The sequence below is a fragment of the Sparus aurata genome, chromosome 8, assembly GCF_900880675.1.
Source record: "Sparus aurata chromosome 8, fSpaAur1.1, whole genome shotgun sequence".
Lineage (NCBI taxonomy): Eukaryota > Metazoa > Chordata > Actinopteri > Spariformes > Sparidae > Sparus > Sparus aurata.
The window spans coordinates 4,413,735-4,428,122 of NC_044194.1; the positions used below are offsets into that span (position 1 = coordinate 4,413,735).

General features: G+C 42.7%; 2 protein-coding genes across 4 annotated transcripts; both read left to right on the forward strand.

Moving 5' to 3' along the window:
• The first annotated feature begins 843 nt into the window (after positions 1-843).
• On the forward strand, positions 844-14,246 carry LOC115585964 (E3 ubiquitin/ISG15 ligase TRIM25-like). 3 transcript variants are annotated; one of them, XM_030424651.1, is made up of 6 exons: positions 844-1,450; positions 10,723-10,806; positions 12,551-12,784; positions 12,914-13,064; positions 13,138-13,203; positions 13,297-14,246. In XM_030424651.1, exons 1-6 carry the CDS (start codon positions 872-874, stop codon positions 13,824-13,826), a joined length of 1,644 nt encoding a protein of 547 aa, XP_030280511.1. In that variant the 5' UTR covers positions 844-871; the 3' UTR covers positions 13,827-14,246. The 3 variants fall into 3 exon arrangements, with proteins under 3 accessions (XP_030280511.1, XP_030280513.1, XP_030280512.1); XM_030424653.1 differs by lacking the exons at positions 10,723-10,806; positions 12,551-12,784; positions 12,914-13,064; positions 13,138-13,203; positions 13,297-14,246 and adding exons at positions 1,534-1,629; positions 2,408-2,653; positions 2,755-2,908; positions 2,982-3,046; positions 3,140-4,248; XM_030424652.1 differs by lacking the exon at positions 844-1,450 and adding an exon at positions 9,776-10,645.
• Positions 4,825-8,010, forward strand: LOC115585966 (E3 ubiquitin/ISG15 ligase TRIM25-like). The gene is made up of 6 exons (XM_030424656.1): positions 4,825-5,388; positions 5,485-5,580; positions 6,158-6,391; positions 6,499-6,652; positions 7,312-7,349; positions 7,443-8,010. The coding sequence occupies exons 1-6, from the start codon at positions 4,825-4,827 to the stop codon at positions 7,458-7,460; spliced, it is 1,104 nt and encodes a 367-aa protein (XP_030280516.1). The 3' UTR covers positions 7,461-8,010.
• Positions 14,247-14,388: the final 142 nt, after the last annotated feature.

Below are 14,388 nucleotides of genomic sequence, written 5' to 3' on the forward strand. Positions count from 1 at the left end.
TCCTACATGATACAAAATTTAAAAAAAAAAGTGCACCACATGTACAAAGGTGATGGTCTCCCCTTCACCCTCCCTGGATCTAAATCAAATCAAATCAAATCAATTTTATTTATATAGCCCAAAATCACAATCACATTGCCTCAGTGGGCTTTACAATCTGTACAGTGAACAACATCCTCTGTCCTTAGACCCTCGATTCAAGTGAGGAAAAACTTCACATGTTGATGGAAAAAAAAACCTTTTAACAGGGTAAAAAAAAAACAATGGAAGAAACTCAGGAAGAGCCACAGAGGAGGGATCCCTCTTCCAGGATGGACAGACATGCAATAGATGTTCCGTGTACAGAAAAGAGCAAAGAATCACAGTTTACAAATTACATCAACAGAAAATCTGATACAAGTTATGTCATCTACCGGTACCATTATCTGTTTTTTTTTAAGTGCCGAGCAGGTAGCACACAGATTATCAGAACTTTTCTGCTGAGAACAGGAGATTCTGTGCGGTGAGCAGTAAGTTCTAGGCCATTGAATACAAAACAATGAGCTGAAAGATGCTAAAATGGTCTGTATATCTGAGTTAAATCATTTTTTGTGTGTTCATCTCCTCATTGACAAACAGAGTGATTTGGTTCATTGTTAACATAAAAATATTTATTAGAGCAGATTTTAAAGCAGCAACTTACACAATCTCCACCGTAAACGGCACTTGTGTTACAAAGGTTATGCATGAGAGCAGAGGTCATGTTCTCCTCCTGACACACACACACACACACACACACACACAGCACAGTCACATGTGTTACTGAGAACAATAAGCCCCTCCTCCTGCAGAGAAAATGAAAGTAGCTGTGCCAGTCTGAGCGAGGGAGAGAATGGCTGAGAGTCGGGAACTCTTCGACTGCTCCATCTGTTTACAGTTACTGGAGGATCCAGTGACGACCACCTGTGGACACAGTTACTGTATGAAATGTGTCAACGCCTTCTGGGATAGTAATAACGACAGGGGAAGGAGGTTCAGCTGCCCTCAGTGCAGGCAGACTTTCTTCCCGAGGCCTGTACTGAAGAGGAACACACTTCTGGCTGCCCTGATCGAGGAGCACAAGGGGGAAAACAGACAAAATGCTGCAGCTGGTGACACCTATGCTGAACCTGGTGATGTGCAGTGTGACGTCTGCACCGGGAGAAAAAGAAAAGCTTCCATGTTCTGTCTGGTGTGTTTGGCCTCTTACTGTGAGACTCACCTGAAGCCTCACTATGAAGTGGCGCCTCTGAAAAAACACAAACTGATGGAGGCCTCTGCACAGATCAGAGACAGCATCTGCGGCCGTCACGACAAACTTCTGGAGATTTACTGCCGCACCGATCAGCAGTTCATCTGCCTGCTGTGTCTGATGGGTGAGCACAAAGGCCACGACACTGTGGCAGTGGCAGAGGAAAAGTGTCACATGCAGGTAATTCAGCTCAACCATTGTTCGTTCTTTTAATGTCAGTCAAGTTCAGAAAAAAAAAAACTCCTGGATTTGTGTTTCAACAGAGACAACTGGAGCGGACCAAAGAGGAGATCACAGACAGAGTGGAGAAGTCAGAGAGGACGATGGAGAAGCTGAGGGAGGCTGCAGACGTTATCAGAGTGAGTTTCATTCTCACTCATTCATTTTAAATGTTGATACAAGATAATCAAAATGCCCAGTTTGTGGTCAACGCTGTTCACACACAGATAAGATGTCCCAGGAGAGAGTAAATGGGTGTGAACTGTGTTAGGCAACAGTTGTTTTTCCTGCAGGAGAGATCCGTTCTCAGGCTGATGCATACAAATAACTGCTTCATGTAGAAGTTGTTGTTTCATCCTAAATAAATAAGAGAAATGTGTTTATTTAAAAGTAAGAACAGGTGAAGGACTGAAACCACTCTCATGCCCCTCCGTTAGATATGAAGCTACGTCCAGCAGCCTGTTAGCTTAGCATAATGATTCAGACCAGAGGAAGGCAGCTCTACGTGCCCAGACAGATTAAATCTCTCTGCTCAACGTCGCCTTAGTCTCAGCCAACAAAGCTGAACTTTAACACAAGACAAAGACTACCTAACCCTAACAGGGCAGTGTTTGTATATCCTGGTTCACCCTTATAATGTCTTAAAAACTCAATTTGTTTGTGAACTCAAGAAATAGCCCTAAATTAAGCTGTTAGTACAAGAGCATGAGCTTTGTTATCTTGAAAGAATGAAATACTTGTGAATTTGAGACTTTCTGAGACGGCATTAGAAGCAGCTTCCGTAGACATGCATTTAAAAAGTTGCCTTAAAAAAAGTAAGAAAGTATGTCTGAAAGAGTCCAGTTACTTTATTTTGTAAAATGATGGGAGGAACTGTAAAGTCATGACAGGGAAAAATGGTTTGTGTTTTCTTTCAAGGGTGCTGCATGGGAAGCGTGTGACGACTTTGAGCGACTGTGTGCAGAACATATACGTTTATACGTCCGCTCTGTGGAGAGGAAGTGCTCCGAGATGAGAGAGAAAGTTGGAGAAGCAGAGAAAGCCGGAGTGGACTGGACCGACTGTCGGCTCGGGCGACTGCAGCGTGAAGTGCTCGAGCTGAGGAGGAGAGAGGATCAAATCGACCGGCTGACACTCACAGAGGACCCCATTCAGTTTCTGCAGGTGATACCATCTTTTTTTTAGTTGGTAGTGTGCGTCATTTTGTGTGTGTTTTCTCAGTTTGTTCTCTCTGGTAACACACTGTATGTGTTTGCCTTGTGCAGGGTTTCCAGGCGCTGGATCACCTCCCTGCACTCACTGCCTCACATGAAAGAATTGACACGCTGACAGAGTTTGTCACTGCACAGAAAAAGAAACTGAAAAACATGTGTGACAAAAAAAAGAGTGAACTGTTCAGTCGTTCTGAAAACAATCTGTGTAAGTGTGACCTGTTTGGATCAATTACCATAAACCTACAGACAGAATGATCAGAGTTCTTTCTTTTCATCAGTGTCAGACATACCAAGGCTGCGTGAGGAAATCCTATCAAGGACATACCTTCTGACCAATATAAGAGTAAGCATGATGTTATTTCACTTTGCACGATTATCATCACACACATCCACGTTAGCTTCACCGGCTAAATGTGTGCTTCGTCTCTCCCTGCAGACTTCAGAGTGGAGGTGGATCCCAACACAGTCGCTGCGTGTCTTTGCTTGTCTGATAGAAACAGACAGATATCGTGGAGTGCCGTGGAGCAGGCTCACCCTGATCACCCTGACAGATTCACCTTCCGTCACCAGGCTCTGTGCAAAATGGGCCTGGAGAGGAGCTGCTACTGGGAGGTGGAGTGGGATGTGGGCGTTGTTGATTTAGCTGTGTCGTACAGAGGCATTAAAAGAAAGGGCTCAGACAACGGTTGCTCTTTTGGTCACAATAAGCTCTCCTGGAAACTGACCTGCTCCCCGTCCGGCTGCACGTTTTGGCACAATAATCTTCACAAAGGTCAAATCCCTCCGGTTCAGTCCCGCAGAGCGGGCGTATTCCTGGATTACAGAGCAGGAACACTGCGCTTCTTCAGTGTTTCTGATGGAGGCAGGTTTGATCTGCTGCACCAAGTCCAGACCACCTTCACTGAACCTCTCTATCCTGGGTTTTCTGTAGATTTAGGCGCTACACTGAAAATATGCGACATCTGAGATCCATTTATGCTGCTTCATCTTTGTCTGTTCAAATATGTTTACCAAGAAATATGGTCAGAAAATGTTCCTATTCCCTGGTTTTTCCAGTTGTTGATCAATTTTTAAGCAGTTAATTGTGAACAATTTGTCAGATTCCGACATTTCTACAATTTTTAACCTGAAACACAGCAGTACAACATTTGCCGCCTGACATCAGAGGAAAATGGCTGCCGTGTGAATATGGTCTACTGCAACAAACTTTATATTTTTCCATTTTAAGACTTCTTTATGCTGTGCAGTATAAAAATCTTGCTTCAAGCCTAAAAACTTTCACAAAGTGTGAATCTTCAAAGTGCCTTTGAAAAGTCTTCTGATTGATTGATTGATTGATTGATATTATCGCAACATGTCGGCTGTGCCACGTTGTGTTTAGTTGTGGTTTCATGGAAAGGAATTTATTCTTTACTGTGTTTTAATCCTCATTAATTGTAACTACTGCTGCACTTACTCTGAAGTTACAATCATCTAAAAACTCCACCAGGCAGACTGACTTTGCTTTAGTTTAATATGCACCAATAAAGGTCTGTGCATTTCAAATGTTGCGTTTATTGTTTTTTTTTTATTTAATGTGCTATTATTTACATTCTTATGTTCTAAATTTCATTTGCACATTTAACACAGAGTAAGTCAGTCTTATAAAGCCTTTACTCACAAATATAACGGTCCAAAGTTTTGGTGCAATATAGTAAGGGACATGTTTTTAACCTCATTCTTGTGTCACTATCATTTGTTATTAGTGGAAACATGCAACACAGTATGTACATGTGTTTTACCATCAGAGAACAAGTAAACCAGCTGGACTATGAAGGCTCCCAGAAGGCAGCCCCCTCCATAGGACAGAGTGAGGAAGTGCAGCTGGAGGTAGAAGGACACCCCTCTAACACAGTCCAAGGTCAGATGGAAAGATATGAGAAAAATTCCAGAGGGTCCTAAATTCCCAGGATTAGGGTTAGAGTGTTGACCAGAACACATAAGGAGTGTTATGTGTGTTAACAGAATACTGGACAGGGGAACATAGGACCCAGGGAACATAAAACCTCAAAGTGCCAAAGCCACTCCCCCTTCAAAGAGGAAGAAAGTTACTCCAGTTTATGCCAGTTTGAGCGGGAGAACATGGATGAAAGTCAGGAACGGTTCGCCTGCCCCATCTGTTCAAATGTACTAAATGATCCAGTGACAACTGCCTGTGGACACAGTTTCTGTATGAAATGTGTCCATGAAAACTGGGATAAGATTAAGTTCAGCTGCCCTCAGTGCAGGCAGACTTTCTGGTCGAGGCCTGTGCTGAAGAGGAACACACTTCTGGCTGCCCTGATCGAGGAACACAAGAGGAAAAACAGACAAAATGATGCAGCGGATAACAATCGTGTTGCGCCTGGTGATGTGCAGTGTGACCTCTGGAACGGGAGAAACAGAAAAGCTTCCACGTTCTGTCCGGTGTGTTTGGCTTCTTACTGTGAGACTTTCCTGAAGCCTCACCGTGAAAAGCCACCATTCAAAAAACAGAATCTGACTCGAGCCTCTGCAGGGGACAAACTAAGCATCTGTGGCCGTCATGACAAACTTCTGGAGATTTACTGCCGCACTGATCAGCAGTTCATCTGCCTGCTGTGTCTGATTATTGAACACAAAGGACACGACACTGTGACAGTGGCAGCAGAGAAGTGTGAAATACAGGTATGTCAGTTAAGACATTCACTCATTTGTTATTTGTCTTCCGTCTTTTTAATGTCACTGAGGTTCTGAAAAACTCCTGGATTTGTGTTTCAACAGAGACAACTGCAGTGGACCAGAGAAATAGTAGCAGACCGAGTGCTGAATTCAGAGAGTGAAATGGAGAAGTTGAAGGAGGCGGCAAACTCTATAAAAGTGAGTCATTCACAAACACGAGACATTCATTTATACATCAATAGATCTCTTTTGGAGTTCGATACTATGCTCCTGTCTTTCTCCTAAATAAGAAGCTACATCTAAGGCCAAATTAGCTCAGCTTTGTGTAAAGACTTGGTCCAGAGGGAAACAGCCACCCTGGATCTGTCCAAAGCCAACGGTAATCAAATTTCCCCGCCACCTCTAAAAGCTCACTAGTTAAGATGCTGATGTCGTTTATGTGCCAGACTCTTTCTTGAACGGCTTCCTAAATCTGGACATCGCTGTGCAATTACCAGGCAGCCAGTGGACACACCAGGCTAAGGCTATAAGCTAAGCTAAACAGCTCCCACCTGTATCTCCATCTTTACCGTACAAAACTGAGAACGAGTATTGATCTTCTCTTGTGGCTCGGGGACAAAAAACACATAAATGTGCATCCCAAAATTTCCAAAATATTCTGTTAAAATGTATCTAAACTTACTTCCTTTAGTCGCATCTGTCTACAGGTTGATAGCAAGAAAAATAATTCTTCCTTAACAGACTCTTACACTTGAATAATTGTGTTTCCTACAAGGATGCGGCATGGGAGGCATGTGACGACTTCGAGCGGCTCTGTAGGAAACACATCCGCTCTGTGAAGAAGAAGTGCGCCGAGATAACAGGAAAAGTTGGAGAAGCAGAGAAAGCTGGAATGGACTGGACCGACAGTCATCTTAAACAGCTGGAGCGTGAAGTGTTCCAGTTGAGGAGGAGAGAGCATCAAATCAAACAGCTGACACTCACAGAGGACCCCATTCAGTTTAATCAGGTGATGACGTGTGGAGAGATTTTGGAAGTGTGTGCCATTCTGAACAAGTTATTTGTTGTATGTGTTGCTTTCTGTAGTAACACACTGTATGTGTTTGCCTTGTGCAGGGTTTACAGGCGCTGGATCACCTCCCTGCATTCACTGACTCACATAAAAGAATTGACACGCTGACAAAGTTTGTCACCGCACAGGAAGATAAACTGAGACACATGTGCAACAGAGAAAAGAATGAATTATTCCGTAATTCCGAAAAAAATCAGTGTAAGTTTGACCTCTTTGGATGTCTTTGCCTTTTTATTTGTGTGAAGTAGGGCTGCACGATATTGGAAAAAACTGACATTGCGATTTTTTTTTTAACCCTGTTATATATTGCGATACAGAAATTTTCATCAGATGACCTGAACAGCACTTTATGTTATGCTGCACTGCTGCTATCTTGTGGACAATTAACCTGCACTGATCTGACCTCTTTTTGTCATACTGAGCTGTGTGGTACCGACGTAAATGGTTAAACAAATAATTGTGCTACCTCTCTTTGCAAGACCCTGTCGACACAGAACACATATTTGGTCAATATCATCCTTCTAGTAGCTGAAATAATTCCAGTTAACTGTCGTTGCTTTTCATTTTGGCACCAAGTCTTCGTTTTGTTCGTTGCTCATTTTTCAATGTTGTTACCAGGACTCACTCAGGGGCGTGGTCTGCTTCTGCACACTGAATAAGCACTAATGTGATTGGTGTATCGCTGTGCGTGTGTCAGGTACCCTTGAAATTAGATTAGTTCATTTGCCTCCTACATCGCAGGCCCTGCGATGTGACTATTGTGCACACGTACATCGCGATGACGACGTTCAAACGATATATCGTGCAGCCCTAGTGTAAAGACAGAACGATGACTGTTTGTTCCCTTTTCATCACAGTGTCACGAGTCAACTACAGGAACAGACCTTACAGAAGAGTAAGCATGCTGTTAATTTACTTTGCATGAATATCATCACACACAACCACATGAGCTTCACCGGCTGAATGTGTGCTTCATCTCTCCCTGCAGACTTCAGAGAGGAGGTGAATCCCAGCACAGTTTCTGATAGAAACGAAGAGTTATCGTGGAATGGCAGGGACCAGGCTCACCCATTTCGTTTGTTATTACAAGTCAGAACAGAGTCTGCTGATATTATTTCCACCTTGTGAGTCTGTCAGTGTGTGTGTGAGATTTATTGTTCTTACTTTATTAAGAAGTGGTTTAACACTACATTGTTTCATTTTAAGACTTTGGTGGTTAAACATGTATGTCTTTATTCTGTTCTTTATGTACTTTAGAGTATAAGAATCTTGCTTCAAGCCTAAAATCGATCATATCAGTGTGCATGTTCTCTGGCCCTTCAAAAGAAATTTTCTTGGTAACTTAAGAGTCTGATTTATATTATGGGAACATGTATTGTAGGCTGTGCATTTTCTGCATGCTTAGGCTCAAGTGGTTTTATGCTTTCATGTTTTTTGCTTGCTTTGTTGTATGTTGGAGAAACACGGTGGAAATAGGTCTTTTAGTCTATACTGTGTATCAATCTGTGGTAACTACTGCTGCTTAAAGCTGAACAGCTGACAGGCTTTATAAACACCATTAAAAGAACCATGCTCTGCAAATGATGTCTGTTTTTTTTCCTTTGATTTAATATGTAATTATTTACATTTTTATTTTGTTTTAATTTACATTACATAGATTGGCACATAGAACTCAATAATTAACTCTTATCCAGCCAAACATCCACAAAGTAAAATAAGGTCCAAACATTCAGTTAGGGACGTGATACATAGATGCACAAAACCTGTTATTACATTATGATTGTAAAAACATTCGGCTACATTCCACATATGTCACATTCCAGACCTAAATTTCACGAGTAAGATGTTTTGACATAGAAACATGCAGCACCAGAACCACTTGAAGACACTCATGAAATAGACTTAATGGAGGTGTTTGTGTAGAGGCGATCCACGGTGTTGTCAGAGGGCTGATGGTCAGTCCTTTAACCTGCAGGTCTACATCTTGGACAAAATGAGCATGACATGAAAATAATCATGTTTGTCACCAACTGCAGTGACACTAATATTAATAACCAGGGTTTGTTACGGGGGATGATAACTTAACAGGAGGTATCAGGGAAACTGGGGGACAAATACTCACCTCCACTGTCCTTTCCTTGAGCAGCATGGAAAATGTCCTGAGGTCAAGGAAATTATTTAGGGAAAAAGACAAATGCTGTTCAAAGAGAATCTGAGTGTAATTATGCAACAGGGGAGGTTACTGTTGCGGGTCTGCTGTGGTTCTCTACAATGTTCTAAAGAAAGCACATCTTAGACAGCCTATTGTACATCAACCTGTTTTTTAACCATGTTGTTTAATGCCTGCTATATAACCATGAGGACCAAATGAAAACTAATTGTTTATATGAGATGTTGATCGGACTGCAGCACCCCCTCGAACCAAAAGCACTCAGTTGATGAAAAGAAAGTCTCTCAAACTCTGTTTGTTCAACAACTTGCTGCTCCTTAGAGTCAGCACTGAACTGATGTGTGTTAAAGAAAATAAAGTGATATTTTTGTATTAACTATACTGTGATTACTGAATTTAGGAACAGTAACATGTTTCTGGGTTACAGACAAATGTGATGTGATTACAGTAATGTGTTACTCCAACAGTGGCCCTATGATCACAGGACTGGGGTTCAGGGGTTTTTGATGGTGCCAGGCTGCCAGTCAGAGTATAAAGTCAACCCTACAAAAAGGACCCATGTAATTAAGAACATGTCTTCTTACTTAAAGCAAAACCCTCGCCAAAAAGCAACCTAGGCTTTATTTGTAAATGAATATGAGTCAAACCTTCGTGTGAAAGCATAATTGCGACGAAAGAGTCACTTTTAAGATTTACCGTAGTTTCGTATTCGGGCAAGCTAATTTTCAATGGGAGTGCTACGGGCACTTTTGCGATAGCATCAAAATCTCTATGTTTAAAACACTAAGAAGGCTCGACACAACATGAAACTTTGCTCGTAGTATCACCAGGACCACTGTGAATTTAATACACTCAGTGCCCCACAGTTCAAATACCCCAAACGTGTCTCTTTCTTTTCAACAGACTCTTCAAGATCCAACAAAAAGAGAGAAAATACTCAGTGTCAGTCTCAGGTTTGGTCAACAAAACCAAAAACCAAGTGATGCCTCACACCTCATATAAACAATCTTTGTGATGGTGAAACAATCAAAAAGTACTTATGGAGCTGGAGTGACTCAGCACACTCGCAGCATCCGCAACAAAACCAAGAGAAGCCTCTTGCCTCAAATATACAATCTTTGATATGCTGAGTTTACTGTGTTCCTGTTGGTGCTTGTTGTTAGCATTAGCGGAACGCTTAACCCTTTGGGTGACTTTATGGCGTAATTTAGAGGTAGGAGAAGAGAAGTAATCAACTTATGCTGAACTGGTAGACTGAGTAAATACGGAATTTGCGGCTCGTTGCCAGGGGAACGGTAAAGCTAGGACGCACCCTGTTGGGGACGCACTTGACCTCTTCCTCCTCTGCTGAGTAGCTGCGCGCCATTTTGATTTGAAAGCGGCATAGTGACGCAGGACGGTGTTTGCTTAAAGGCGCCGATCACTGCCAGTTTGAGCGGGAGAACATGGAGGACAGTCAGGAGCGGTTGAGCTGCCCCATCTGTTTAAATTTACTGAATGATCCAGTGACGACCGCCTGTGGACACACTTTCTGTATGATTTGTATCAATGCAGAGTGGGATACTGGGAGGGGAAGGAGGTTCGGCTGCCCTTTGTGCAGGCAGACTTTCTCGTCGAGGCCTGTTCTGAAGAGGAACACACTTCTGGCTGACCTGATCGAGGAACACAAGAAGAAAAACAGAGAAAGTGCTGCAGCTGGTGACAGGTATGCTGAACCTGGAGATGTGCAGTGTGACGTCTGCACCGGGAGAAGAAAAAGAAAAGCTTCCATGTTCTGTCTGGTGTGTTTGGCCTCTTACTGTGAGACTCACCTGAAGCCTCACTATGAAGTGGTGCCTCTGAAAAAACACAAACTGATGAAGGCCTCTGCACAGATCAGAGACAAGATCTGCGGCCGTCATTACAAACATCTGGAGATTTACTGCCGCACCGATCAGCAGTTCATCTGCCCGCTGTGTCTGATGGGTGAGCACAAAGGACACGACACTGTGGAAGTGGCAGAAAAGAAGTATGAGATACAGGTATGTATGTATACTCATTTGTTATTTGTTGTCTGTCACTGAGGTTCTGAAAAACTCCTGGATTTGTGTTTCAACAGAGACAACTGGAGCGTACCAAAGAGGAAATTGCAAACAGAGTGCTGCAAATGGAGAGGCTGAGGAAGGCGGCTCGCTCTCTCAGAGTGAGTGTCATTCACGAACATGGGTGTCCTTTTTATTTATTTATCTTTATTTATTTTCTAAGAAAATTAAAGTAACGTTACCTTGTTTGGGCTAAATGCTGTTAACAGACAGATGAGAATTTTGTAGAAAAGAGTAAATGGATGCAGGAAAACCGTGTCAGGCAACAGTTGCTTGCTACAAGCAAATTTACCTCCTTTCTGTGATCATAACGTGTTTTGGTCTTAAGTTTTGTTATCTCCCGTTTTATGTTGAAAGCCTCTCCCTTTCTGTGTTGGTAGAAAACATTAAAAACTTAAAGGTCCCATATTATACTGTTTTCCCTCAATTTCACACAGCTGTCAGAGGTCCAACAACTCTGTATTCGATATGTATTGCCCCAAACACATCCGTGGTCCTGAACTCCAGCTGTCTAAAAGTTGCTCTGCTGAGCTCTGTTCACAGCACTCTGTTTCTGTGCCTGCACCTTTAAATGCTAATGAGCGCCGTCTGTCAACGCCTACTTGGGGAGCCTTGCCTGCTACGTCACTCTCAGGGAGGGGAAGCCCCTTATTCTAACGGTAGCATGCGCTAATGTTTACGGTGGATGTAACACTATGGCTCGCAGAGATTTTTTCGTTCAACCGAACCAGTTTGACCAAGAATCGGACCCAGAAGGAGAGGCTGAAGAAATACAGACTCTGCGGTTGCAGCAGGACGTTTCAGAATGGTTAGTGTGTCTGAATAATGTTAGTTTGTTTGTATGTGTTGTTACAGTTACTACCATGTAGCTAATGGCTAACAGCTAGCGAAAGCTGTGTTTGTCTCCAACACAAACTCTTGGACACTGTTCGCATAGTTTCTGTCTCCAGTCTGCACATGTTTCCAGACTTTTTACTGTGACAACCAAGCTCCCTTGTAATATTATTAACATCAAACTTTCTTCAAACGCCATTGCATAGCGGACCGAAGTGGAGCTAACTAGTTAGCCAGTTTCCAGCTGACTTCACCATACTCATCGGCAACTGTAAATACTATCAAACCGCGGCAACACCTGTTGGTGGCTCGGGTGCAGTTGCTGGGTCCGGTATGGTTGAGACTGATCCTTTTACGAGGGTCAGTGTCGAGGCAAAGCCAGCTTTGTACTGACACTCGTTACTGAAGCAGTCCGATGTGAAGAGGTTAGCACACACATACAAGCTAACACGAACCGCAGCCGGCACATTGTCGTTAAAAATGAAACACAACCACTGTCTCTTCTGTTGTTCTGTAGCTGGGACAGAATATAGGCACTTATGTTGATTTACACAACCAACAACAGAGCAATTGCGTGTCTAGCTCTGAGCGACAACGTTGTGAAACACTGCTGTCTCACCGCTGGACACACCGAACTTCACCTCGGGGATGAACGCCCCCCTCTCTGATATCTCCTATCACTGCGCAGAGGAGGCCGGCCTATGATAATGACTCCTTTCGTTACGTAACAAAAGGAGCAGAATCTGAACAGCCTGTAGGAGCGCCGTGTTACCAGTGGGTGGGCTGCAGAGATCATGCAGGACTCGCTTGTTTTCCTCATTCTGTGAGTTGGCAGGCTCAGAGAGGACCAGCTTATATATGTAGAGAGCAGAGAAAACTTGTTTTTTATGATATGGGACCTTTAAATTATAATCAGAATGTAACAGAATAACAGCTATGATGTTATAACATCTATTTCTTGTGTTGCACAATATGTTTACCTTAGTTGAATAATTGCATATTCCCTATAAGGCTGCTGCATCAGAGGCACGTGGAGACTTTAAGCGGCTCTGTGAGGAACACAAACACTCTGTGGAGAGGAAGACCTACAAGATGAGGGAGAAAGTTGGAGAGGCAGAGAAAGCTGGAGTGGACTGGACCGACCATCAGCTCGGGCGACTGCAGCGTGAAAAGATTGATCTGAGGCAGAGAGGGCATCAAATCGACCAGCTGACACTAACAGAGGACCCCATTCAGCTCTTTCAGGTAACACCATTCAGATTTTTTCCAAAGAATCACATTTAGAGTCTATGAAAGTTTGTGCCATTTAGTATGAGTATGTAATTTTTTGCTGCCCTTCTCTAGTAACACACTGTATGTGTTTGCCTTGTGCAGGGTTTCCAGGCGCTGGATCACCTCCCTGCATTCAATGACTCACATGAGAGTTTTGACACAGTGACAGAGTTTGTCACTGAACAGAAAAAGAAACTGAAAAACATGTGCGACAGAGAAAAGAATGTATTATTCAGTCATTCTGGAAATCTGTGTAAGTGTGACCTGTTTGGATCAATTACCATAAACCTACAGACAGAATGATCAGTGTTCTTTCTTTTCATCAGTGTCAGACATACCAAGGCTGCGTGAGGAAATCCCATCAAGGACATACCTTCTGACCAAATATAAGAGTAAGCATGATGTTATTTCACTTTGCACGATTATCATCACACACATCCACGTTAGCTTCACCGGCTAAATGTGTGCTTCATCTCTCCCTGCAGACTTCAGAGTGGAGGTGGATCCCAACACAGTTTCTGCGTATCTTTGCTTGTCTGATAGAAACAGACAGATATCGTGGAGTGCCGTGGAGCAGGCTCACCCTGATCACCCTGACAGATTCTCCTTCCATCACCAGGCTCTGTGCAAAATGGGCCTGGAGAGGAGCTGCTACTGGGAGGTGGAGTGGGATGTGGGCGTTGTTGATTTAGCTGTGTCGTATAAAGGCATCAAGAGAAAGGGCTCAGACAACGATTGCTCTTTTGGTCACAATAAGCTCTCCTGGAAACTGACCTGCTCCCCGTCCGGCTGCACGTTTTGGCACAATAATCTTCACAAAGGTCAAATCCCTCCGGTTCAGTCCCGCAGAGCGGGCGTATTCCTGGATTACGAAGCAGGAACACTGCGCTTCTTCAGTGTTTCTGATGGAGACGGGTTCGATCTGCTGCACCAAGTCCAGACCACCTTCACTGAACCGCTCTATCCTGGGTTTTCTGTAGATTTAGGAACAACACTGAAAATATGCGACATCTAAGATCCATTTATTGGATGTTAATGCAAACTTAAAACAATCAGTGTCTGAATTGTTTCATTTTATTCTTACATATAATGGTAAAAAAAAAATGCACTGTACATTGTACTATATTAAGAATGTCAAGACACTTTCTGATAAGTTTTGCTTTGTTACTAAGAAGTTCTATTTTTTTCTTACAATAAAAAAATTTGCTGACTGAATCAAACGTGCCAATATGGTTAATATACATGAATAGATTTTATTTTCTGGTACTTGTATTTCAATGTTACGCTACTTCGTACTACACACTAGTTCACTACATCTCAGAGGCAAAATCATACTTTTTAACTTCACTACATTCATCTGACAGCTTCAGTTACTAGTAACTTTTGTTTTTTATTACAACTTTTTATCTCCTCCCTTCCTGTCCAGAAAAAAATTGTATCTCCAAATTTGATTATTTTGAATTTAGATTTTATGGAGCAAGAAAATTCTCCTTCTTCTTCATAATACAAAGTCATAAAAAAATAACAGGGGCACCACATGTACAAATGTGATCGTCTCCCACCTTCACCCTCCCTGT